Genomic DNA, 24776 nt, shown 5'->3' with positions numbered 1-24776 from the left:
TATTTTCTGCATCAAAATATACTGCAGATCTCTGAGAGCCTCTTTGCTCTTACAACCCCTAAACAGTTTAGATAACTTGCAAGAGTCAGAATAACCTGTCCTCAGATGAGCCTCTCCTCTGTGCATCTGTATGGGAGACCATGAGCAGGTTCTTCTGAAAACAGGGATTTCTGCTCTGTCTCCCAGTGACCAACTGCTCCAATTTCCCAGTTCAGAGAGATGCACCAAAACTGACCACACTCAGCAGAGGCTAGTTGAAAGGCCAGAGTGGCTGAATCATGCAGAGATCTCATGCAGAGACCCTGATCTGCTCCAATTTCCCAGTTCAGAGAGATGCACCAAAACAGAGAAGCACATTAGTACTCACAGGCAAATAATGCATCACACGCCATTTCCGCTAGCCATCTAATTCACAGCACTGAAAACTATCTAGTGGGGTTGTCAAGGCAGAATGTTCAAACTTTGCATCATCTAGTGTTTAGAATTCACAAATGGCAGCACATTAATAAAAAAGACAAAATACCCTAACCATCTACTCACTTTCCATCCACAGCTTCCACTAGTTTGACTGCAATTTCCTGCTCGTACAAAGTTCGCAGCATTCTGTCTCGCCTGTCTTTCCGGCGCTTGAGGTTGATCATAAAAATCTACAGAGAAAGAAGCTAGGAGTTTCAGTGCAGATCTAAACAAGCCAATGGGAGATTTGCGTGGCATAATGGAAAAGTTTGTGGGTGTTATGGGACATAATCAAAATATAATCACCACCTGAGAAGTAAAAAAAGTGATGGTTCAAACAAGTGTAAAAGTAAATTTGAAATGGAAAAAAACTGCTAAGAACTCAAATAAATTGGGAGAAGAGTTGATAATTTTACACTTGTACGTATGAACATAAGACACTGCCTTAACTGACTCCTACCTCACTATTATCTACACCGTGGCTGCATTTCCACATAATGCTAAGCCATGTTGTAATCATGGTTTGCTCAATGAATAACATCACCTTACAGGCAAGCAAGAAAACAAACTATAGCATGTTTCCCCATAGCTTGGTTTTGTTAACCAGCTGTTCTTTCCTCGTGCCTTTCTGGCTTGGTGAGTGTGTGGTCTGGGAAAACAAACCATAGTTTGCTTAACACTAAACCATAGTTTTAAAAAGCTAAGGTTTGTAAGCCAGCAACAAATCCTGGCTTCACTTTAGTTTGGTGACGGAAATCAAGCAAGGGTTAGTCTGCCTGGATGGGTTTGCACGTTCAAACAAAGCAAAGACTAAGCCAACCACCAAGACTAAATTAGCTCTGACTCAGCATTATGTCAATCAGGTAAATGTCTGGCAGCAGCTGTCCAAGATTTCAGGAAGTTCAACCTGGAGATGCCAGCGATTAAAACTGAGGCCTTCTGTATACAAAGCACATGCTGTACTTACGAGGTATGGCCCTTCCCCAAGGTGCGCATGCATTTTAAGTTATTCCAGTCTTCTGTTGGGACTAAGAACACATTGGCACCTACATTGTCTGAACTCAAGGTTTATCCTACTATTTTTTAAACACATACACACACACCACCACCACCACTAGTAAACAGTGCGTGGAAAAAGTTTCCCACCTAGCCCAAGCAAACAGGGCCTTTTAAGGCAAAATGATCCGTGAGCACATGTGCGCAGGTCCTTGGGATGCTCTCCTCGCTAAAGGCAAGAAAGAACAAGTGCAGCCTTCAAGTATTGGGCGCAGAAACAAGCCGACAAAAATAAAACCAGCTTGTGCTCCAGCTCTTCCTCCAAACAGGACACAGATCAATAAAGCTGGCAAATAATGCAGCCACAAATCAACAACATATTTTAAAACACAAGTCAGACAGGCAGGATCGGCTCTAAACATAGTCTATCTGTCTATGTTTAACCAGGCACTGTCTCTACATTTAATTATACAAGCCATGTAAACAGAGAGCCATCGAGGCTAGAAAAACTGGGCACAGCTCCTTCAGGGTTGAGGACAAGTGCCAAGAGGCAGATTTGCATCAGTCCCCCCCCCCAGCTGCTCAACAGGATCCAATGGTCCTGTGTGGGGTGCTGTTATTCAATGCGCAGAAGATCTCTGAGCTTTCCTTAACCCACCTCTTTTTACACGGTGTTCTTCTGTGTCAGTGGTTCTCAAACAGTGGGTCTGGTTAGGGGTGGGGCACAAAAATCCTATGAGGGGAAAACTCCTGCAGGCAGGAGGCGCTTTCTCCGCCCATCCTCTAATCAACTATCACCTGAATAGACTAAAAAACAAACCCACCCTCACCCAAGCCAATGAACTCTCAATGTTCCACACCATAGTTACAGATGCCATATCATGCTTAATGCCTCATAAGCACAACAGGATTCGTTAAGAAGGGAGTTCAGAAAGAGCCACTGCTTAGTTCTTACAATAATTTCCTTGTATGACTTTAGGAGGGTGCCAGAGATGCCGTGTGCTGTTCCATTCTTAATGCCAATACAGGATGGCTACAATTTACAGACACAGATCTCTGCAGATTCACCTCTGAAATGGAGGAGTGAGTCTGGGTTGTGGGTCCCAGAAGGCAAGCACATTAAGATGGTGTGGGGAGAACCTGAATCAAAGAGTCTGATCATCACCGTTGTGGCCCTAGGGATGTGCTTGCTTTGTATCTATTATGCAAGCTAAGAAAAGCATCCTCTCAATAGTATTGCATGATGTAAACTGTGACTTTCCAGATGTTGCTAGTGACAACTCCCACCATCCCCTTGCATTGGACATCCTGGCAAGGGATGGTGGGAGGTGGAGTCCAGAAACATCTGGAGTCACAGATTCACAAAACCTTGATTTAAACATTTAATGTGATATCATCACATTGTGAGTTTCCAAACCCCAGGTAAACCCACCTAGCTTCAACCACACTTTAAAGCCTGTTGTTACAGCCATAGTGGCTTGGAACCTGATCAAAACTGTGTTCTAAACCCAATGCCATGATCTCTGTTTTCAGCAGAACTGTGGGATACACACACAGCTTTGCTGATAACTGCCAATATAACTAGAGATAGTGCTAGCAGAAGCTACTCACACAGGTGTGTATGGTGGGGAGGCTGGATTAAAGAAGGAGCAAGCGCCATCCCTCGCAGCTCCCCATATATTAGTGTACATGACAGAAACATGGATTTGGGAGCTGCACTGGGCTCTTGTAAAATGTAGCTCTATCCTCTAGAAAACTGTATTGCCGACGTGGGGATTCAGGGCACAGTCCAACAATGGCTGCGCCCCTTTATCTCAGGTCGGGGACAGACGGTGGAGCTAGGGAGGGAGTTGTCGGCGTGGCACCCCTTGGTGTGTGGAGTCCCGCAGGGTGCAATCCTTTCCCCGGTGCTTTTTAATATCTTTATGGGTCCCCTTGCCCAGATTGTCTGGAGTTTTGGGCTGGGTTGTCATCAATATGCTGATGACACCCAGATCTATCTGTTGGTGGACAGCCGTCCTGCCTCGGCCCCGGACACACTGACCAAGTGCTTGGAAGCTGTGGCTGGATGGCTACGTGGGAGCCGGTTGAAGCTAAATCCTTCAAAGACATAGGTCCTCTGGCTGGGTCAGGACAACATGGGGTTGGGGGGCCAACTCCCATCTCTTGCAGGGGCTCAATTAGTGCCAGCGCCTTCTGTCAAGAGTTTGGGTGTAACCTTTGATGCCTCCCTTTCCATGGAGGCGCAGGTTGCAGCCACTGCTAAGGTGACATTTACGGTATCAAGCAGTTGGTCCCTTACCTCTCTTGGATCTGGCCACAGTGATCCATGCGACTGTCACCTCCAGGCTTGATTATTGTAACTCGCTCTACGCGGGGCTGCCCTTGAAGCTGACCCAGAAACTCCAGCGGGTGCAGAATGCCGCGGCGAGGCTCCTTACGGGGTCCCGGCCGCGGGATCACATTCATCCAGTGCTTTACCAGCTGCACTGGCTCCCGGTGGAGTACAGGATCAGGTTTAAGGTGCTGGTTTTGACCTTTAAAGCCCTATGCGGCTTAGGACCCTTGTACCCACGGGACCGTCTCTCCTGGTATGCCCCGTGGAGGACCTTAAGGTCCACAAATAACAATATTTTTGAGATCCCAAGCCATAAGGTGGTTAGATTGGTCTCGACTAGGGCCAGGGCCTTTTCAGTACTGGCCCCAACTTGGTGGAACGCTCTTTCACAGGAGACCAGGGCCCTGCGGGATTTGACATCTTTCCACAGGGCCTGCAGACAGAGCTGTTCCGCCTGGCCTTTGGGTTGGATTCAGTCTGACCCCTGTGTTTTCCTCCCTCATGATTTTGATTTATGGACTACTTAAAATGAGGCTGCATTTTACATTTTACATTTTAATATTGTATTTTAATCTGTATTTTAATTAATTGTTTTCTTTTTTTATGTCTTATTGTAATTTTATTGGTGTTAGCCGCCCTGAGCTTGGTTTTGACTTGGGAAGGGGGGGTATAAATAAAAATTTATTATTATTATTATTTATTATTATTATTATTATTATTTATAGAAAACTGTATTCAGTATTAACTGCCATCTTCCCAAGGAGAAAGAAAAAGACATTCAACATCTTATTTTCACATGGAGTACCCCAGGCCATAGTTGAAAGAATAGGCACTGTGCTTTAAAACACAAACACACACACAACCAGAGAAAAAACATACAAAAAGCTTAAGTAGCAGCAATTGTCTCCACTATAAAAGAAGTCCCGAAGCCCAAGTAGGGTAAATGTTTTATTACGACCAACTAAAATGTTGCACAGTAATGACAGATTGAAGAACAAATATAATACCATGGAAATATGCAAAAAAATAAGAATCAGTGTTCAATTGGTTTTAATTATTTCCTCGCCTATGATTTTAGCAATCCTTGTTTTTATTTGTAAGCCTCCTTGAGTTCCATCAGGGAAAAAGGAGGGGTATAAATAAATATATATAATTATACAGATCAGTTCACCCCAGTATGGCTCCCCTTTATCACATACCCAGCCCAACAAGACAACGACAAAAGTCTACCAACAGCATACGAATCAATATGGTTAACCTGACCCAAAACACTCACCCACCCCACTCACACACGAAACAAAGACCACCACAGCTAACCACAAATGAACAACCATATCCTAGGCCAACCCCAACATCTCTCACCATCAAAGGAACACAAGTGAACAGCAGAGAACCTACACAAGTGACGCTGACAAAAAAACCCCACATATACTAAACAAAATAGAAACATCGCCACCCGACCCCATCGCCACCCACCCGACCCCATCTACCTCTTTTCTTCCCAATGTCTCAACAAATGAAACTGATTTGTAAAAACGTTACGAGAGGCATTGCACATATTTTTGTAAATCAAGAAAATCTTTAATAATAATACAGTACAGATCAGACTATAGTCTGCCATAACTGAACCGCTTATTGGATTTTGCCCTGTCCCTTTCCACTCCCACAGAAGTTGGCATGCTAAAGCAGACATTTTCCTGTTACCTCATCAAATCCCATCTTGTCTGGGTGCTTTGGAGGAACTGTGACCTGCTCTGAAGGCTCAACTGGAGGACGGTCAACTGGAAGGGATGAGAACAATCAAAACAGGTGAAGAAAGTTCGCTCACTTCTCATTGTGGGGGGCAACTTATTTATTTAGTCTTGCTCCTCTATTTAAGTGTCTTTAGGGTGACAGTCTGGTTCTCCAGAAGCGGCTTTGTCATGCTGGCCACATGACCTGGCTCCCTCAGCCAATAACACGAGATGAGCACCGCAACCCCAGAGTCGGTCACGACTGGACCTAACGGTCAGGGGTCCCTTTACCTTTAGGGTGACAGTCACAGTATGCTACTGCTTATTGCATATATTTAAAAGACCAAAAGCTTACCAATAATAAAACACAGGTGTGCTTTGTTACAAAAGCAAAGTACCACTTGGTTCTCTCTGCACTGGAATATCTTGATGCAAACCTGGACTGTATCTGGAATGCAGATGGAGCATCTGAACTACTTTTGAAGGATATTCTGGCTGGGCAGATTCCTAATGTTCAGTTCTGGTATCCTAAAAAATGAATCTGATACAATTTGGTACCATATCTGTCACAGTGGCCGGAGTGGACTACTTCAGAGTAACGACGCTACGCAGCTCTGCATTTTATTCTTTTATTGGTGCTGCGTATTTACAGTGCTCAAGTCATTGCTATTTACACGGAGCGATGTTGTCAGTCTGTTTCAGAACCTCCTAATGGCTTTTGGCGCGTCTTTCTCCAACACAAAAGCTTTGGCAGACCCATCCTCTTGCCCCTCCTCTTCCTGCGTAATTCTGGAGTTGGAGGGATGGGTCTTCCCCCCTTGCTTGCCCCTTCCTGTCCCACCTGGGACCCTGGCTCCTCTACCTTGCCTGAGCCTCGGACACGACTTCCTGCTTCCCCACTGGAATCGGAACTCTCCCTGCTTTCCCCTTTGCTCGGGGACGGGCTTGAACTCAGGAGGGGAGGGACTTCGCGATATCCCCTGTCCCTCACATCCACCCCCCTCCCAAGCTCTCCTTCACCCCTCCCCAGGCCCCCCCCATGTGTCGGTGACGACTGGAAGCCTAAGAACTCAGTGCTCTCCGAGCCCGTTGGTGTGAATACCTCCCCCCAGTCCTGCGAGCCCCCCCCTTCCGCCTGGGCGGACGGGAATCCCAAAAAGTCCGTGGCGTCAGAGCTGGTGGGGGTAAAAACGTTCTGCCAATCTGCTCCTTCCTCTGACTGGGTGGATCTCGGTGACACCCATACCTCATCCTCTGGTTCCTCAAACTCCGCTTCCCAGCGCCATGGTGAGCTGCTCTCCCGTGCCTCCTCCTCCTCCCCCTCCCTTTCCATGTGCCAGGGCTTGGGTCTGTGGGGAAAGAGGGCGTGAAATTCTTCCACCAAGAATTCCTCCTGTATCTGAGTGGCTGGGACCCATTCATTCTGGGACGGTGGAGCATCCTCCCATGCCATGAGGTACTCCAGTCCCCCCACCCCCCACCTTGAATCCAGGATGGCCGTGGCCTCATTGAGTTGCTCCCTGCCTTCCCTCTCCCCCCCTCCCTCGGGGGTTTGTTCGCTGTCTCGGAGCCTGCTGCTTTCCCTGTACGGCGACAGCAGCGATCTATGAAACACTGGATGCACCCTCATGTCCTCTGGTAGTGCCAGCCTGTATGCCACCGGGTTTACCTGTTGCGTGACCGTGAAGGGGCCCAGCCTTTTGGGTGCCAGCTTTTTGCACCTCCCTCTGGTGGGAAGGCCCTCCGAGGACAACCACACCTTGTCCCCCACCCTGATGACCTCCCCTTGTCGCCTGTGGCGATCTGCCCCCTTTTTGTACGCTTCCTTGGCCCTCTCCAAGTGTTCTCTGAGCTGCTGGTGCACCGTCTCCAGTTCCTCTGCCCAATCCTCAGCCTGTGGGCCCTCCTCCTCCTCCTCCTCCCTCTCCCTCTCTGGGAAAGATCTGAGGTCGCGCCCGTAATTGGCCTTAAAGGGCGACACCCCTGTGGAGACGTGCACTGCATTGTTGTAGGCAAATTCTGCTAGTGGCAAGCGATCCACCCAGTCCGTTTGCCGCTGGCTGACGTAGCATCTCAGGTACTGCTGCAGAATGGCGTTGACCCTCTCCGCTTGTCCGTTGGTCTGCGGGTGTCTAGCCGTCGACAAGCTGACCTCCACCTGCAGGAGGTTCATGAGCCGCCGCCAGAACCTGGAAACAAATTGGCGGCCACGATCCGAAATAACCCTTAAAGGTAATCCATGCAGTCTGAAAATGTGATCAACAAACAGTTTGGCTGTCTCTTCTGCCGAGACTGCCCTGGCACACGGTATAAAGTGACACATTTTGGACATAAGGTCCACCACCACCAACACTGCAGTCTTACCCCTGGACGAAGGCAGATCTGTGATGAAGTCCATGGACACCACTTCCCACGGCCTGTGTGGTGTGGCTAAGGGCTCCAGCAACCCTGGTGGCGCTGCTCTGACCACCTTCGCCCGCTGGCAGGTGGTACAGCCCCTTACATAGTCTCGAACATCTTCCCGCACCCCTGGCCACCAGAAGTGTCTCATGACTAGGTGAGCGGTTTTGTCCCTTCCAAAATGCCCCGCTGTAGGGTTGTCGTGCATCTGCTTGAGGACCGTACGTCGAAGCTGGGTGGTGGGTAGGTACAGCGCACCCTTGTAGAAAAGCAGCCCTCTGCGTTCTGCAAAGTCTTTTGCCTGCTCCCTCCCCCCTCTCAGTTCTCTGAAGATGCGGTTGGCAAATTCATCCGCTGCCGTCAGTGCTGTGAGTTCTGCCTCGCTCACCACAGCTGCTCCGCAGGACCATGCCGACGGGGGGAAAATGTGCCTTGGGGCTGGTGGCGCCTCCTCCTCCATGTACTCTGGCTTGCGGGAGAGGGCATCCGCCCTGACATTCTGCTCCCCCGGGATGTAGTGGATGGAGAAGTTGAAGTTCGAGAAGAACTCTGCCCACCGTATCTGCCGCTGGTTGAGCACCCTGGCAGTTCTCCAGAACTCCAGGTTCTTGTGGTCTGTGCACACCTGGATGGGGTGCTTCGCGCCCACCAGGAAGTGTCGCCAGTGCTGGAACGCAGCGTAGATCGCAAGAAGTTCCCTATCAAACACTGTGTAGTTGCGTTCAGGCTGTGTCAGCTTCCTGGAGAAGAAGGCACAGGGTCTCCACTCCCTGTTGGCGTCCAGTTGCAACAAAATTGCGCCCACAGCTTTTTCAGAAGCATCAGTCTCAATGCGTAGGGGCGCGTCCTGCACCACATGGAACAGGTTTTGGTCTGAGGCGAACACTCTCTTGAGGCTTTCGAACGCTGCTTGCGCCTCTGGTGTCCACTTGAACTTCTGCTTGCCTCTCAGGCAGTCCGTGATGGGAGCCGTAACGCGAGAGAAGTTCTTGATGAACTTCCTGTAGAAGTTAGCGAAGCCTAGTAGGCGTTGGGCATCTTTGCGCGTCCTGGGGCTGTGCCAGTCCAGGATGGCCTGCACCTTGTCCTTGTCCATCGCCAGCCCCTTGTCTGACAGCTTGTAGCCCAGGAAGTCCACCTCTTTGGTGTGAAACTTGCACTTCTCCAGCTTCACATACAGGTGGTTCTCCTTCAGGCGTTGCAACACCTCTCTGACATCTTTCACATGCTGCACTGGGTCATTCGAGTAGATAAGGATGTCATCTAGGAAGACCAAGCATTTCCTGAAGAGGAGGGACCCCAGGACGTGGTGCATGAAGGCCTGGAAGCATGCTGAGCCCCCTTGCAAACCGAAGGGCATCACCAGATATTCAAAAGAGCCCAGAGGCGTGAACATCGTGGTTTTCCATTCATCTCCTTCCCGGATCCTGATCAAGTTGTACGCCCCCCTTAGGTCCAGCTTGGTGAAAATCTTGCCCCTGCGTGCCGCTGTCAGGAGATCATCCACTCTGGGCATGGGGAAAGCCACGGGCTCTGTCACCGAATTCAGCCGTCTAAAGTCCACCACAAGACGGCGCTGTTGCGTGTCTTTCTTGTCCACCCAGAAGACCGGGCTGCCCCCTGCTGCCTTGCTTTCCCTTATGAACCCCCGCTTGAGGTTCTTGTCGATGAAAGCGCGCAGATCCTCCAGCTCCTGGTCTGACATGGCGTACAGCTTGGCTGGGGGTATCGTCGCCCCTGGCACCAGGTTGATCTGGCAGTCAAAAGGCCTGTGCGGGGGTAGGTGGTCGGACTCCGCTTCGCTGAAGACCTCCTGCAGGTCCCAGTACTGCTTGGGTATTGCCTCACCCCCTTCGATATGCATGGTGGCCACCGTGGCTATCGGAGGCCCCTCCCCTGGTTGGTGCTGCATGCAATGTTCCAGACAAAAGTCTGACCCAAACGTGATGCACCTCTGGTGCCAACTGATGGAGGGGTCGTGGCGCGCCAGCCAGCTCATGCCCAAGACGATGGGGGGGTCTGAGATGGTGGTGACGTTGAACGCCAGTGTCTCTGAGTGCCTTCCCACCGTCATTCTCATGGGGGGGGTTTGATGTGTGATGGCCCCGCCCAGCAGCTCCCTGCCGTCAATGGTTGCTACGTGCAGAGGAAAATCCAACTGCAAAAGCTGGATTTGGTGCTCTTCTGCAAAGCTTCTCGAGAAGAAGTTGGCGGACGCCCCACTGTCAATTAAGGCGAGGACCGTCAGGGGATAGCCATTTGGGAGCGTTAGCGTCACTTCTAGAACCACTCCTGCTCTGGGAGGGGTGGGCTGGCTCTGCACCTCTCTGTGCGGGTGGGCGGGCTGGGGCTGTTGTCTGCTGACTGTGCCTGGCTGCTGCCCCTTGTCTCCTGCAGCCAGGCTTTCCCGTTTCCCTGCTGTGGTGCTGCGTCAGTGGGGGAGGGCACCACCGTTCCCGCCTTTCCTTGCCACTCCCTGCGATGTGGGCAGTCTCTGACGAGATGCTGGGGTGAGTTGCAGAGAAAGCAATTCCCGCCCCTTCCCTCCTTGCGCCTTGGCGCCGCTGGGGTTTGAAAAGCCCGCGCGCGCGCGCTATCAATCTGCATGGGCTCCTGGTCCTGGCTGGCTCCAGGCGTGGCCTGAAAGGGTTGTTGAGGGAGTGGCTTCTCCTGCGACCGTGGGAACCAAGCCCGCTTTGCGCGCGTCGCTTGCTTGTCGTTCCACCGGGATTCCTGCCTCACCCCCACCGCCAGAGCTGCTTTGCTCAGCTGATCCATAGTACTGGGCTTTGGACCTCTCGAGAGTTCATCCTTCACCTCCTCGCTCAAACCCAAGTAAAACGCAGCTTGCATGGGAGGCGAATCCAAAACCCACCCCAGTCTGTGCACCAGCATGGTGAATTTCGCCCAATATGCGCGAACTGTCATATTTCCTTGGCGTAAATTATGCAGTTCCTCCTTAGTCTGGTCCAAATGACTATCGGACGAATACATCGTCCTCAAACCTTCTAGAAATTGTTGGACATTTTTCATGCAAGGATTCTTGGTTGCGATTAATGGTCTTAGCCACTCCCTGGCTGCTCCGGTGAGATGTTCCACAATAAACGCTACTCTGTGCTCATCATCGGGGAACTCATTCTGGTGCAGCTCAAGAGCATACACGATCTCAGTCTCAAAGCCCTGAAACTCCTTCGGGTCTCCATTGAACTTGCTTACAAGGGTCCCTGCTCTCCTTCCTGGCAGCACTTGGACTTGGGGAGCCCCTCCCGCCTTGTTTTTCTCTGCATCCAGCTTGTTTTGGAGGTCTACCGCCACCGCCCTTAAATGCTGCTCTTTTTCCTGGAGCTCTCTCACCTGTTCCGCAAGTTGTAGCCGGTCGTCCTGGACCTTCTTAGTCTCCTCTTTAGCTGCCTTCAATTCTCCCTGCGCCTGCAGCGACAGCTGTTGCAGTTCTAGCTGGGCTTGCTCAGCGATCTGCCGCCACTTCTCCGCCTCGGACACGCTCATCCCGGCAACTCCGAAGTAGCCCAAAAATGATTAGGAGGTTGCTGTCACAGTGGCCGGAGTGGACTACTTCAGAGTAACGACGCTACGCAGCTCTGCATTTTATTCTTTTATTGGTGCTGCGTATTTACAGTGCTCAAGTCATTGCTATTTACACGGAGCGATGTTGTCAGTCTGTTTCAGAACCTCCTAATGGCTTTTGGCGCGTCTTTCTCCAACACAAAAGCTTTGGCAGACCCATCCTCTTGCCCCTCCTCTTCCTGCGTAATTCTGGAGTTGGAGGGATGGGTCTTCCCCCCTTGCTTGCCCCTTCCTGTCCCACCTGGGACCCTGGCTCCTCTACCTTGCCTGAGCCTCGGACACGACTTCCTGCTTCCCCACTGGAATCGGAACTCTCCCTGCTTTCCCCTTTGCTCGGGGACGGGCTTGAACTCAGGAGGGGAGGGACTTCGCGATATCCCCTGTCCCTCACAATATCAGTATGGCACATATCGCTATACTGAGGGACCTCAAAGCCCTAATTCTAAAATTTGGCAGCATTGCTAGTTAATACTAATGGAATTCCCTCATAACTGGGATTTGCATATACAGTACACTTCAAAATTTTGGTTTTAGTTGTGGCTTCAGCCCTAATTAGCATTAACCACGGTTAGCAGGGATGCAGACTCTACTTTTTGGAAGTGAGGGCAAGGAAAACTTGTGCTGGGGGAGCACCTAAGTCCACAGCACTGAGCCCAGGTCAGAAAGCCAGTTGCTTACCAGACTAGGTTCAGGGTATTGATAATGGTGTACAAAGCTGGAACAAGGATACAGAAAAGATTGTTTCATCCCCACAATGTGAACTCCCTCACATTGCATATCAGACAGGTAGCTACTTCCTTGTTATCTCTTTGGTGCCTGCTAAAGGCTTTCCTCTTTTCAAAAAGTCTTCTTAAAATTTGTCCCTGCTGGTACCTGTCTTGGATTTGAATTGATTGCATGTATGAATCATAGAATCATAGAGTTGGAAGAGACCACAAGGGCCATCCAGTCCAACCCCCTGCCAAGTAGGAAACACCATCAAAGCATTCTTGACATATGCCTGTCAAGCCTCTGCTTAAAGACTTCCAAAGAAGGAGACTCCACCACACTTCTTGGCAGCAAATTCCACTGTCGAACAGCTCTTACTGTCAGGAAGTTCTTCCTAATGTTTAGGTGGAATCTTCTTTCTTGTAGTTTGAATCCATTGCTCCGTGTCCGCTTCTCTGGAGCGCACTGTCTACAACTGTCCTACATTTATAAGTTTTAAAATATTGTTTGAAAACAAAGACAGCAATTAAAATCCTAACGTTATTAAAATAAAAAATTCTTCCTCTTCAGAATTAAGGAACACAGACTCTATGATGATCTTGTCTCAGTGCTTGGCCTCCTAGCTCTTTCTTGGCAGTGGAGGCTCACAGCTTAGTCAAGTTGCTTCACTCCGACAGCAGAGGTACCTTAAATACCATAAGGCAAAATGGCAGCGGGAAGCGTCTCTTGACAGTGTTGCAAAGTGTGCTTTTACTTACTCATTGCCTCAGTCAGAACATGAACAACATTGTCAGCCTCTTCCTCCAGTGTCTGGTGAGGTTTCAAGGGCACAGGCAGGAAGCCATAGTGTTCTCTGTTGCAGATGTACATCTGAATGCCTAGGGATAAGGAGGGGGGGGGGAGACATGAGCAGGTCTTGCCAGGGGACTCTGTTCCCCTTGACATCTTTCAGATTGTAGTTTGGATTGGTCCTGCAGGCAGAGCGACAGCCTGACTCAAATTAATCCCTCCTAATCAGTACAATACAGGACGCTGCATGTCCCGTCCCATTTAGTTGATTGACAGGACTGGGAGCCATGGGGGAAGGGAGCCAGCAGTATCTATTGTTTTCACAAGGCACTGAGCATTAATTCCAAAGGCAGACTCCTACCTATCAGCTATAATTTAGATACAAAATGTGAGTTAAAGGGCGGGGGGGGGGAGAGAGGCAGCTTTGCATTTGATGGGAAGAACTAAAATGAACTAAAAGGGAGTTATAGCAATGTCTATACAGGAATAATGCTGAAAAGAATTAAATGATCGAAAAGATCATCATGAAAATATACAAATGGAAGAATGAGGAAAATTGTGGACAGTGAATTTGAAATTTACTGATTGTATATTATTAAAAGAAAATTATATGAAAATGATGTACAGATGGTATATCACACCTGAAAAAATAGCAAAAATGTATAAAACAGGTTCCAACAAATGTTGGAAATGTAAAGAAAATGAAGGTACTTTTTCCATATGTGGTGGAGCTGTAAATTGATAAAAAATTATTGGAATATGATTTATAATGATATCAAGAAAATGTTTATATTAACTTTTATTTAAAGACCAGAAGCCTTTTTATTAGGCATTTCAGGTCAAGAACTGCCGACAGAAAAGAAGAAATTATTTATGTAAGCTATGACTGTGGCTAGGATGCTACTAGCCCAGGGGCTAGCAAACTTTATCCCTCAGACCGTGGGGGGCTGGACTATATTTTGAAAAATATAAATACCCTGCAAGCCGGTCCCACAGCTGCCTCCGGACCTGGAAGAGGAATGCACTCTGCATGCACTCAGAAGCACATCTCAGTGCCGCCCTCTCACCAGCGTTGTTGACGAGCGGCCCATCCCCACAGAGCTCCCAGGCAGCATGCGCCATGCGCTGCGGCCCACCGCCCAAGGTCAGGTCGGTGGGCAGGCCACACATGTGGAGCGCCGGGCAGACAGCGCACTGCTTGCCCTCCAGACAGCGCACTGCTTGCCCTCCGCCGGCCTCTCCGTCCATGGCCATGCCAAGCTTGCCTCAGCCACGGGGGGCAAGGCTTTGGATTGGCTGCAGGAGCTTCTGAAACCGCGCCAGCATCACTGCTCGCCCAGAAGCCAGCGTCACAGAAGTCAGTCCCCATGCAGCGAGGCTTCCGCAGCAAGTGGCGACTGACCAAGCAGGCAGCAGAGTTCACAGGCCAGATTTACGAGCCTGGAGGGCCACATCCAGCCCCTGGGCCTTAGTTTGCCTAGCCCTGTACTAGCCCAAAGATGGAAAAGTGAAAAAATACCAACCAAGGAAGAATGGATACAAAAACTAATGGAATGCGCTGAAATGGCAAAATTAACAGAAAAACTCAGAGATAATAGCGAATTTAAAAAAGAATGGGAATCATTTACAGTGGTGCCTCGCTTAACGAATGCCCTGCTTAATGAAATTTCCGCTTAACGAAAGGATTTTTCGAGCGTAGGTTGACTCGCTAGACAAATGCGTTTTACGAAAAATTCGTCTAGCGAATCACGGTTTCCCATAGGAATGCATTGAAATTCAATTAATGTGTTCCTATGGGCAGAAAAAAAGTTAAAAAAATTCAGTGCATTCCTATAGGATTTGCTAGACGAATTTTTCGCTATAAGAAAAGACCCATGGAACGAATTAATTTTGTCTAGCGAGGCACCACTGTATGTTGTATCTACACAAACAGTGTAAAGAAATAGACTCACCAGCAGGGTTTCAGTAAACATTTACAATTGACAAAAATAAGTATAAAACCTATAAAGGTGATGTTTAAGTGATAAAAGATAACAATAATTAATACATAAATTATATAGAGAATTCATATGGAAGTATAAGAAAGAAAGCAGGGGAAGCCAATATTGGGAAAAACCAGAAAGGGAAGTTGAGGGAAGTTGGGGGGGGGGGTTGAGGAAATGTTTTCTCCTTTTTGCATTTTGATGATTAGATATGTTGTAAAACTTAATAAAAATTGACAGAAAAAGAAAATAATATTATCAAAAGGACACCATAAAAGAGGAGGAGGGTGGGAGTTTTAATCATTTATTAGAGGAGAACAAGTGCTCTCTCTCAAGAGGCCTGTGCTCAGATGAATTGTGGAAAGAAATATTTACTTCCTACATAGGTAGCTTTCTCCCCTTGTGAAAAAAGAAAATTTTAATAGTAATAATGTGGGGAGAAAATTGCAGACTGTATTCCTGTTTGGTGGATATGTGAGAAGATTAAGAATGCTTAGGAAAAGATCACTAGCAATATATACAAGAAATAAAAGGTTATTGCATACATATGAATCTGCTTCAATAGAACAAGATGTGAAACTGCTGTACTACCAATGCACACCAGGCTCAATGCAGAATGTCATCACCAGGTGCAGGACTCAGTCCAATGTCATTAGGCAACAGACTCCGGATACAGCTCAGCACATCACTGGAACACAGGCCCCTTGACAGAGACACTTGGGATGAGACCCAAGAGAACAGACAACTGAAGCTTGTGTTGCTATTTTTGCCACACCAGTTAAGACAGTGAAACCATTGTGTGTGCACATGTGATTCTCTCCTGAACATGCATGTCCCTTCTTTAGTTGGCATTTGAGCCTGCTGTAGATCAGGAATAGCAGCCCTAATAGGAAGCAGAAATTCAGGCTACTCAAAAGCTGACTTCCAATGTGAAGTTCAAAACTGATAATTTCAGCTCTTACCAACCCTTCCCACCCCTGCTTGCACCAGTAGTCCCTTTGTTTTGATTTTCCAGGAGAGGGGAATCCAAGCTCAAAAACTGAACATTTTCATGCAGACACAATCTGCTGAGACAGCTACAGCGGCACAGATTATTAATAGCAGAACCCCCAGGTATTGCTTTGAGAAGTGTGGGGATGGCCTGTGGAAAGGGCTGCTGTGCATTGGCCCCGATATGAACTCCGTTTTCTAAGGCACCCAGCTGACTACGATTCTTGCCAAACCACAGTTCAACTGCCAGGTATCATTATGGGGAATGGATGAAAATATATATTGATGTGAAGGGATTGGACAGTGATTTAATCAATTACTTGCACATCCGGCTCTCACATTCCCCAGCCTCAGGCCTGCTTTCCAGTGTAAAACTATTTCCATGATCATTTCAAAGCAATAGCTCCATATATTTAGGGTAAAGTTTCCATCCTCTTTAGTAGTATCATCTCCTTTCAAGTAATTTGCTTTGTTTTCCTTTTCCCTCTCTACCCGCTTTCCTTTTCCCTTGTGCCTTTGATCATAAGCCTGTGTGCAGCATCTTGCTTTTAATCTCTGTAGGGTATTCAATAACACATTAGACCTTTTATAAGTCCGCTCACCCTCGCTGGTGGGCGGTGTTGCGGCCAGACCCTGGACCCACAAGTGATCCGACAAATGAGGACGCTTGGGGCTGCTCCCACGGGTCGTTGAATTGTGGCCTGCCTGGAAGCCTTTCCTGCCTTTTTTGTTGATCTCCTGCAGACCTTCCCTCAATCTGTTTGCTTTTTCTTGTGCTTTGGCCTTTGCAACTTTTTTAGGTGGTATGGCATTGAGTAAACCTAGATCTTTGATGGAGGGGAGATTGCAGCCTCTGCCTGCCCTTCCTTACCCTTAAGAAAAGGGTCTGGGAGGATGGCTTTTGTCCGACACCCACCTAGGGCCATACCACTCCTCCCACGGGGGCCCCACAGGGGGAATCCTTATTTGATATAAGTGATAGGGCCTCCCGCCATGGTTGTGGTTTACCCTTAGATGCACTCCCAGCAGATGGACTGGAGTGGAATAGCAACAGTTTTACCCAGTGCCTACGCCAAACCATTCTCAAAGAATCATAGAATCCTAGAGTTGGAAGAGACCACAAGAGCCATCCAGTCCAACCCCCTGCCAAGCAGGAAACACCATCAAAGCATTCTTGACATATGCCTGTCAAGCCTCTGCTTAAAGACCTCCAAAGAAGGAGACTCCACCACACTCCTTGGAAGCAATTCCACTGTCGAGCAGCTTGAGGGCATCCTGATCAAGTTTGTAGATGACACCAAATTGGGAGGGGTGGCAAATACCCCAGAGGACAGGATCACACTTCAAAATGACCATAACAGATTAGACAACTGGGCCAAAGCAAACAAGATTAATTTTAACAGGGAGAAATGTGAAGTACTACACTTGGGCAAAAAAAATGAAAGGCACAAATACAGGATGGGTGACACCTGGGTTGAGAGCAGTACATGTGAAAAGGATCTAGGAGTCCTAGTAGACCACAAACTTGACATGAGTCAACAGTGTGATGCAGCAGCTAAAAAAGCCAATGCAATTCTGGGCTGCATCAATAGGAGTATAGCATCTAGATCAAGGGAAGTAATAGTACCACTGTATTCTGCTCTGGTCAGACCTCACCTGGAGTACTGTGTCCAGTTCTGGGCACCACAGTTCAAGAAGGATACTGACAAGCTGGAATGTGTCCAGAGGAGGGCAACCAAAGTGATCAAAGGCCTGGAAACGATGCCTTATGAGGAACGGCTTAGGGAGCTGGGCATGTTTAGCCTGGAGAAGAGAAGGTTAAGGGGTGATATGATAGCCGTTTTCAAATATATTAGAGGATGCCATATAGAGGAGGGTGAAAGGTTGTTTTCTGCTGCTCAGAGAAGCGGACATGGAGCAATGGATTCAAACTACAAGAAAGAAGATTCCACCTAAACATTAGGAAGAACTTCCTGACAGTAAGAGCTGTTTGGCAGTGGAATTTGCTGCCAAGGAGTGTGGTGGAGTCTCCTTCTTTGGAGGTCTTTAAGCAGAGGCTTGACCAACCTCCTCCCAGTTCCCAACCAGAACTGCCTAGGTTCTTATCCATTCCTTTCAGATGCTGACTGTCACTGACTTTCTCACACAGCTCAAACCAACCCAGACTCCCCTCAGCTCAACAACCACAACTCTCTCTTCTCATCTCTTATCTTCTCTCATCTAATTCATCTCCCTTTCAACTCCCCCCCCCCTCTTATACTCTTGTGGACTCCGCCCCCTGGGTTCTCATTGGCTTTACATTTAACCGTTTCACACACATCCTGGGGATGACATCAAACCATTCTCTAGTGAAACCAATAAAGTTGTGGCCATATTCAAGCCCCAAACCCAACATGCTATTGTCCCCTGTGGTTATACATTTCCCCTAGGAAACTGTGGGGTCACAGGGTTTTGGAATGCAATTGATAATAGCAAATACACCCCCCCAAGAGCTGGGGTTCAAAGACATAAGCCTACAACACCCTTCGCCAAAGTCAACCTATTCCCCAGTTATATATAAATAGCCTTCCAGCATTTAACAGAGGCAAGCAGGAATCCGGTTGTGTAATTGCACATGTCTTTTATTCTCAGCGAGAATAAAAATGGAACTGGTATATGTTGCTGAAGGCATTTTTCCACCTGCATTATTCATTTACAAAGAATCTACATAATATGAGGAGATAAAATTCTGGACTGTATCACTGTCACTTCTTCTAATGCTCCCTCATCCCCCCCTCCTAATTTTCAAACTTCATTAAAAAACAAAACACCTGCATGTAGTAAACTAGCACATGAGGGGGAAAGGTTTAGCCCAGAACACTCCCTAATGAGCTGGTTTAATATAACCTCCTCTGCAGTGATTTTAAAACAAATACCGTATTTTTCTGTGTATGAGACACCCCCATGTATAAGACAGCCCCCTTTTTAACCACAAACAAACAAACAAACAAACAAACAAACAAACAAACAAATATTGAGTTGTTGAGCCTTTTGTGGGGCTCACCGAACACCAGCCCCCCCCATCCGTCTTACACATGGAAAAATACGGTAAGTTGTTTGCTCCTTTGTTTAAGGATCACATAATTAACACAGGCCAATTATGCTCCTGCTTAATGGTTCAAGGTGAAACCCACTAGCTAAACCTGTGAAATGACGGGCTGAACCCCACATGGTCCCTTAGTGTTCATGCATGAGTACAAAAGACAGCACATGCGTACTACCATTGTCACTCTAAACACTGTTAGAGTTCAGGGTGTTTGTTTTTAAAATAGTAATAAATAGTTTCTCTTCGAGTTGTCACAAATAGGTAATCTAAACCCTCCCTGGATTCATTGCATTCTCCAATCCGTTATTCCATAGCTACTTCTGAAGTCTACCTGCTTGTCGACTTGAGAAGGCAAAGACAATGATGTCATCAAAGGTCCAGGTATAGTCCTCATGTGGGGGGTAAAACACCAGTTTATCTGATGCCTCTTTTCTCAGGTCAATCAGGAATGTGGAGTGAACCATTGGGACCGCAAAGCAACCAGTCCTCTTCCACTCTCTGATCAGGGCATAATCTGGTGTTCTCTTGTAGTAGCCCTAGAATAAAATGATAGTACAAAGCTCATTAAAACGAGAATCATTTCAGCTGGCAGCAAAAGCCCACAGTCTGAAGGTACACAATCTGTAGGACTGGCCAGATCCAGAAACCCAATCGCCTAACAAAAACCTTGCAGCACCTGTTGATGTTAACTTGTTTTATGCAACGCTTTTCAGGTGTAAACAATCCCCAAAGCAGCTTGCAGAAATATAAAAACAGAAACATCAATAAATGAATTAATACAATAAAAAGAAAGACACAACAACAACAACAACAACAACAACAACCTTTTCAAAAGTCAGACAAAAGGAGCTATCTAAGGCTAAGCAATACTAACTGTTTTATTTTAAACCATTTAAAATAATTCTTGGCCACCTTACAACAACCCACTCAAAAAAATACTCAGTCAGCCAACCATAGCTGCCAAGTTATCCCTTTTTTAAAGGGATTTTCCATTATGCTGAATAGGCTTCCTCGCGAGAAAAGGGAAAACTCTTGGCAGCTATGCAGCCAACCAAAACAATTTCTACAGCCCCAGAGAATAAAACAGCCTTCATGTGACACTGATAAAGATTAGAGTTGGCATCTTAGTTGTCCTGTTCCAATGTGGTGGTGAGAGTACAATAATGTCAGACCTGTTTAGATTTCCACCTCACATCATAAAAAAAATGTAACTGAGGGAGTTTGGTTAGGGATGCTACCTTTGTTCTGGCAAAATACATGACAGGGTGGGGCGGTTGGGGTCATTCCCCCCCCCAATCTGGTACTGAAGTGACTTCAAATCAATTCATTCCAATATGTTGCAGCATAACACGATGGCCCCTTTAGAATTTGCCCTACACACGCGCACACACACACACACACACACACGAATTTGTAAATGTGCCTGTGCTTGGCTACCCAGAGCTTAAATATATGACCTTTCATACACCCTTTCAAACACATGCATTTGGAGAGGATCCCTAAACTTGGGGGGACCTGAAATACAGGACAAAACTGTATCAATACAGGATGTAGCATTTTCCACTGGAACATGGGACAATCTTGTATCATACAGGACAGGTGGCAACCCTAAATTTGGTTGAGAATTTTAATGCCTAGGCAGATTTGTGCAGGAGGAGGTACCGGTAGCCATTGAGGTATCCAGATCCTAAGCCATTTAAAGTGTTATAAAGTAAAAACCAACAACATGAATTGGGACTAGAAACAAGATTGGGAGCCAGTGCAGGTGGTTTCAAGACTAGACAGAAACATCAAATATATCTAGTCCTTAAAAGGTAAAGGTACCCCTGACCGTTAGGTCCAGTCTGGCCGAGGGAGTGTACAGCTTCCGAGTCATGTGGCCAGCATGACTAAGCTGTTTCTGGCGAAACAAGAGCAGCGCATGGAAACGCCATTTACCTTCCCGCTTTCGAACTGCTAGGTTGGCAGGAGCTGGGACCGAGCAATGGGAGCTCACCCCGTCGCGGGGATTCGAACTACTGACCTTCTGATCGGTAAGCCCTAGGCTCAGTAGTTTAGACTACAGTGCCACCCGTGTCCCCTATCCAGTCCTTAGCTCCAGTATTTTGTACTCCCTTGTAATTACTAGGCATGAGACTACGCCGTGATTTCAGGCCCCCTTGTCCTAGCCAAACAGCCCAAGGAGAGTTCTAGGGAGCTGTAAAAAGTTATTTAAAGATGTTCCATCTGTGGTATCCCTTCCTGAGTGATAAAAAAATCTTTCAGATTCCCTTCACCTTGTGTCCAGATGTTGAACACACTGCCATAACAAAAAGAATCCAGTCAGTTTCCCATAGGCCAGTGACATAGAAGAAGCTTAGATTGTGAAAATTTATATTTTAAATATGGTCCTTAATTATGCTAAATGTGTGTTTGTTCGGCCTACTAGTGGACAATTGTACAACAGCTAGTCTAAGCTGATGCTCTTTCTGGGTGGGTTTTGCATTGATGCTTTCTGCAAACAAACAAGTTTTTTCTGTCTTGAAAGTTGGGGGGGGAGAGAGCTTGCCAAGATATGTTTCTGACTGGAAGGAGCAGCTTGTCAGAATACTGGTGTCCTAGGACCTCGTGCTTGCTTCCTATCTGCTCATCATATACATTTGTTAAATAAACAGCCTGTTTCAAAGGAACCGTACGTCATCCAGTACACTCTCCTTTCTCAAAAATTGACATTAAAACTTGCTGGTCCAAGTATTTCCTGTAGAGTGTTCAGTGTCAGGTAATCCTACTGCGTACAATGGAAGTGTCATTGATGCTGAGCTTGTTCTGTGATTATCATTTATTTGTTCCGTCTGGGGGATGGCATTGGGCCTCTTTTGGCTGGGCTTATTTTCCCCTCTTTTAAGGAATAGGTGTGTTCTCTGGGGTGCTTGTCTTTAGGGACCCAAGTAGTATTGGTGGGAATGAAGCACCAGCTTAGGATAATGCATCATATTGCATTAATGCCCTTGCAGCTTTCTGTTCAAACCACTGAAGTGTGCAGTATCCAGGCTGCCTTCTGAAGGCAGTTTGGAAAACATTCTCCCAAACTGGGCAATTATTCTTAGCATGCTCAAACAGATTGGGGTTTGGTGGGTTTTTTTGCACAAACCACGCCACCAGAACTTTCAGCGATGGAAACAACTGCCCAAGAGTCCACCCTGAAAAAACTACTCTCCAGAGCTCACTGCCAAGGTGTGAGAACAGTATGACACAGACAGAGGCAGATCTGAAGGTCATTCCAAACACCAGGTTGCTAAAACAATCACATTGAGAGAGTAGCTTTTCATGCAGAATAAAGGTGTGCATGCTATTTTGTTGCCTTGGTTTTCACTATTATCAACAATTCCTTGTGGATTTGCTGGGAGTTGCTTCCACTTGTCAGAAATATGGACCCCAAATAGTCTGCAAACCAAGGCTAGCTGAGAAACCATTACCGAGTATATTCCGAGTAATCAGCTCCAGAGAACTGCACCTACCAGGCTGCTCCAGCTGCACACAGATCTCAGACTGTGAGCAATTCCTCCCCAGAGGGGAAAAGGCAGGAGTGAAATCATTGGACTCTAATTGCATTACAAAAAAAAAAAGACAAATGAGGAGTGGCAGAGGAAAAACAGTGTTTTGTTTCATCTTGAGAAGCCTGCAAGATGCAATTCCTTTTCGAGAAACTTTCTTTCAAAGGCTTCCTTTCTCCACCGAATATACTGGATACCAGATTGATTTTGGCAGAAGGGACTGCAAGGATACACTTAAATGACAATAACTCTATCATAAATTACTATGCTAATGAGCATGGAAGGCTTCTGCCAGAAATCCAAAAAATCCAAATTTCCCATTTATGAAAATACAAACTTCTAGGTCAGGACTACGGCCGGATGCGGCCCAATTGCATTCTAAATCCAGCCCGCGGACGGTCCGGGAATCAGCATGTTTTTACATGAGTAGAATGTGTCCTTTTATTTAAAATGCATCTCTGGGATATTTGTGGGACATAGGAAATCATTCTTTTTTCCCCCAAAATATAGTCCGGCCCCCCACAAGGTCTGAGGAACAGTGGACCGGCCCCCTGCTGAAAAAGTTTGCTGACCCCTGTTCTAGGTCCCAAGGGAGATAGGAACATCTAAGTAGTGTCCATCGAAGGCATGGAGGCTGGAAAAAAGGTTTCAACAATCATTGCATGGGATCATGGGATATTTGTCTCTTAACAGCACCCTCATCTTGATACCAGCTGCAGAGAACAAAGAATGCACACAATACAATAATACACATGATACATATCTTACACATTTACTAATTCATCCCATGTATCCTTGCCATTCTTATATACTTGCTCTGTCTATTTGGATGGTGTATAAGTAAGTAACAGTAAAGAAATATCTCTTGCCTGAGGTGTCATTCCACACCAGAAGTTAGAGTAGAGAGCACGAGATTCAAGCATTGGTGCCACAATGGTCTTATTTTCGGCTATCATGAGATTCAGAACTTCTGGGTTTGTCAGAAAATTATCAGCATCTATGAACTAGAAAAAGAGATTTTTTTAAAAAAGGATGTGAGGTTTTGTGCGACTGGATCTGAAGAGTGTCTCTAACAAGACTTGGTTAAGAGCATTACTTATCTTGAGTTCTTGCAATGTTGCAAAATGAACAAAATAAGCAGGCTTCCATCACATATCCACCAACACTAAGCTAACATTGACCTTGTACTGAAGCCAACAGCAAATATTGGTCAACTTTGTAACTACTACTTTGCACATACCAAAAAGTGGTGATATTTAGTAAGGCACTCGCATCGCTGAATTGAAATGGAGCCTCTGGATGTGTGAAACACAATGAACAAGAACAGAAACCCACAAGCACTTCATAGTGGGCCCAGCAAAGTAGTCCCCAGTGGAGACAGAAGAGCAGGGAAAAGAAATTTGTAACCCTCAGGAAGTTGTTTGACTACAACTCCCACCGTCCCTGACTTTTGCCTATGCTCACTGAGGCTGATGGGTGTGGGAGTCCAATATCATCTGGAGGGCCAGAGGCTTCCAAATCCTGCATTAGAGGGCAAGGGCTTAACTAGAACAAACCACCTCACATTTGGAAGGAGAGGCAAGAGGGCTTGCAGGCGGAATTGCTGGTTGGTTGGCATCCGTCTGTCTCAACAGACACCCAAGTGCACCTCTGGGGTGAAGTCAAATTGCTGTGTTAGCAGCACCAGTGACCTTCCATGGTGTGCAAGCCTGGGCAGTCCAGATGACGACCCCTCTCTTGGCCTCACTGATGTGGGCCAAAAGAAAGCACAGCAATACGTTTGCCACCAGCTTGACTGCATGGCAAAGCTGAACCACTGGAAAAGTGGGAGGTGTACAGGGGCGTAGGAAGATAGGGGCGGTGGGGGCGGGCCGCCCCGAGTGGCGCGATCCCAGGGGCGCCACCACGGCTGCCAGCCCCGCCCCCAAAACACGCCCCCCTAAAACACACACAAGGTGGCATCACGCTTGTGGGTGGTGTGACACCCCTCGCTGGCCTCCGTCCAGGGAGAGCACGCACCACAGCAGGAAGGGAGAGCGCGCGTCGGCCGAGGGACCAAGCTGGTCCCGGCAGCTGCACGGCGAAAACCTTGCTAGGCGCTGCAGGGGCTTGCTCAGCCAACGCGCGCTCTCCCTGGACGGAGGCAAGGGGCGTGCCAGCGAGGGGCGTCACGCCCGCACA

At 47.4% G+C, this 24776-nt stretch overlaps 1 protein-coding gene across 2 annotated transcripts in view; it reads right to left on the bottom strand.

Annotated features, from left to right (window-relative positions):
* Nucleotides 1–24776, bottom strand: part of COLGALT2 (collagen beta(1-O)galactosyltransferase 2) — a 71604-nt gene that overhangs the window by 7730 nt on the left and 39098 nt on the right. For both annotated transcript variants that reach the window (XM_035122594.2, XM_060276548.1), the window contains exons 4-8: nt 23465–23599; nt 19394–19598; nt 12975–13094; nt 5495–5571; nt 541–647 (exon numbers count right to left, since the gene is read on the bottom strand). In XM_035122594.2, coding sequence (XP_034978485.2) covers nt 541–647; nt 5495–5571; nt 12975–13094; nt 19394–19598; nt 23465–23599 — 644 coding nt within the window. The remainder of the gene's footprint in view (nt 1–540; nt 648–5494; nt 5572–12974; nt 13095–19393; nt 19599–23464; nt 23600–24776) is intronic.

Source organism: Zootoca vivipara, chromosome 7, assembly GCF_963506605.1.
Source record: "Zootoca vivipara chromosome 7, rZooViv1.1, whole genome shotgun sequence".
In the NCBI taxonomy this organism is placed as follows: domain Eukaryota; kingdom Metazoa; phylum Chordata; class Lepidosauria; order Squamata; family Lacertidae; genus Zootoca; species Zootoca vivipara.
Note: the sequence above shows the minus strand (reverse complement) of the source record. Positions and strands in the feature narration are given on the sequence as shown.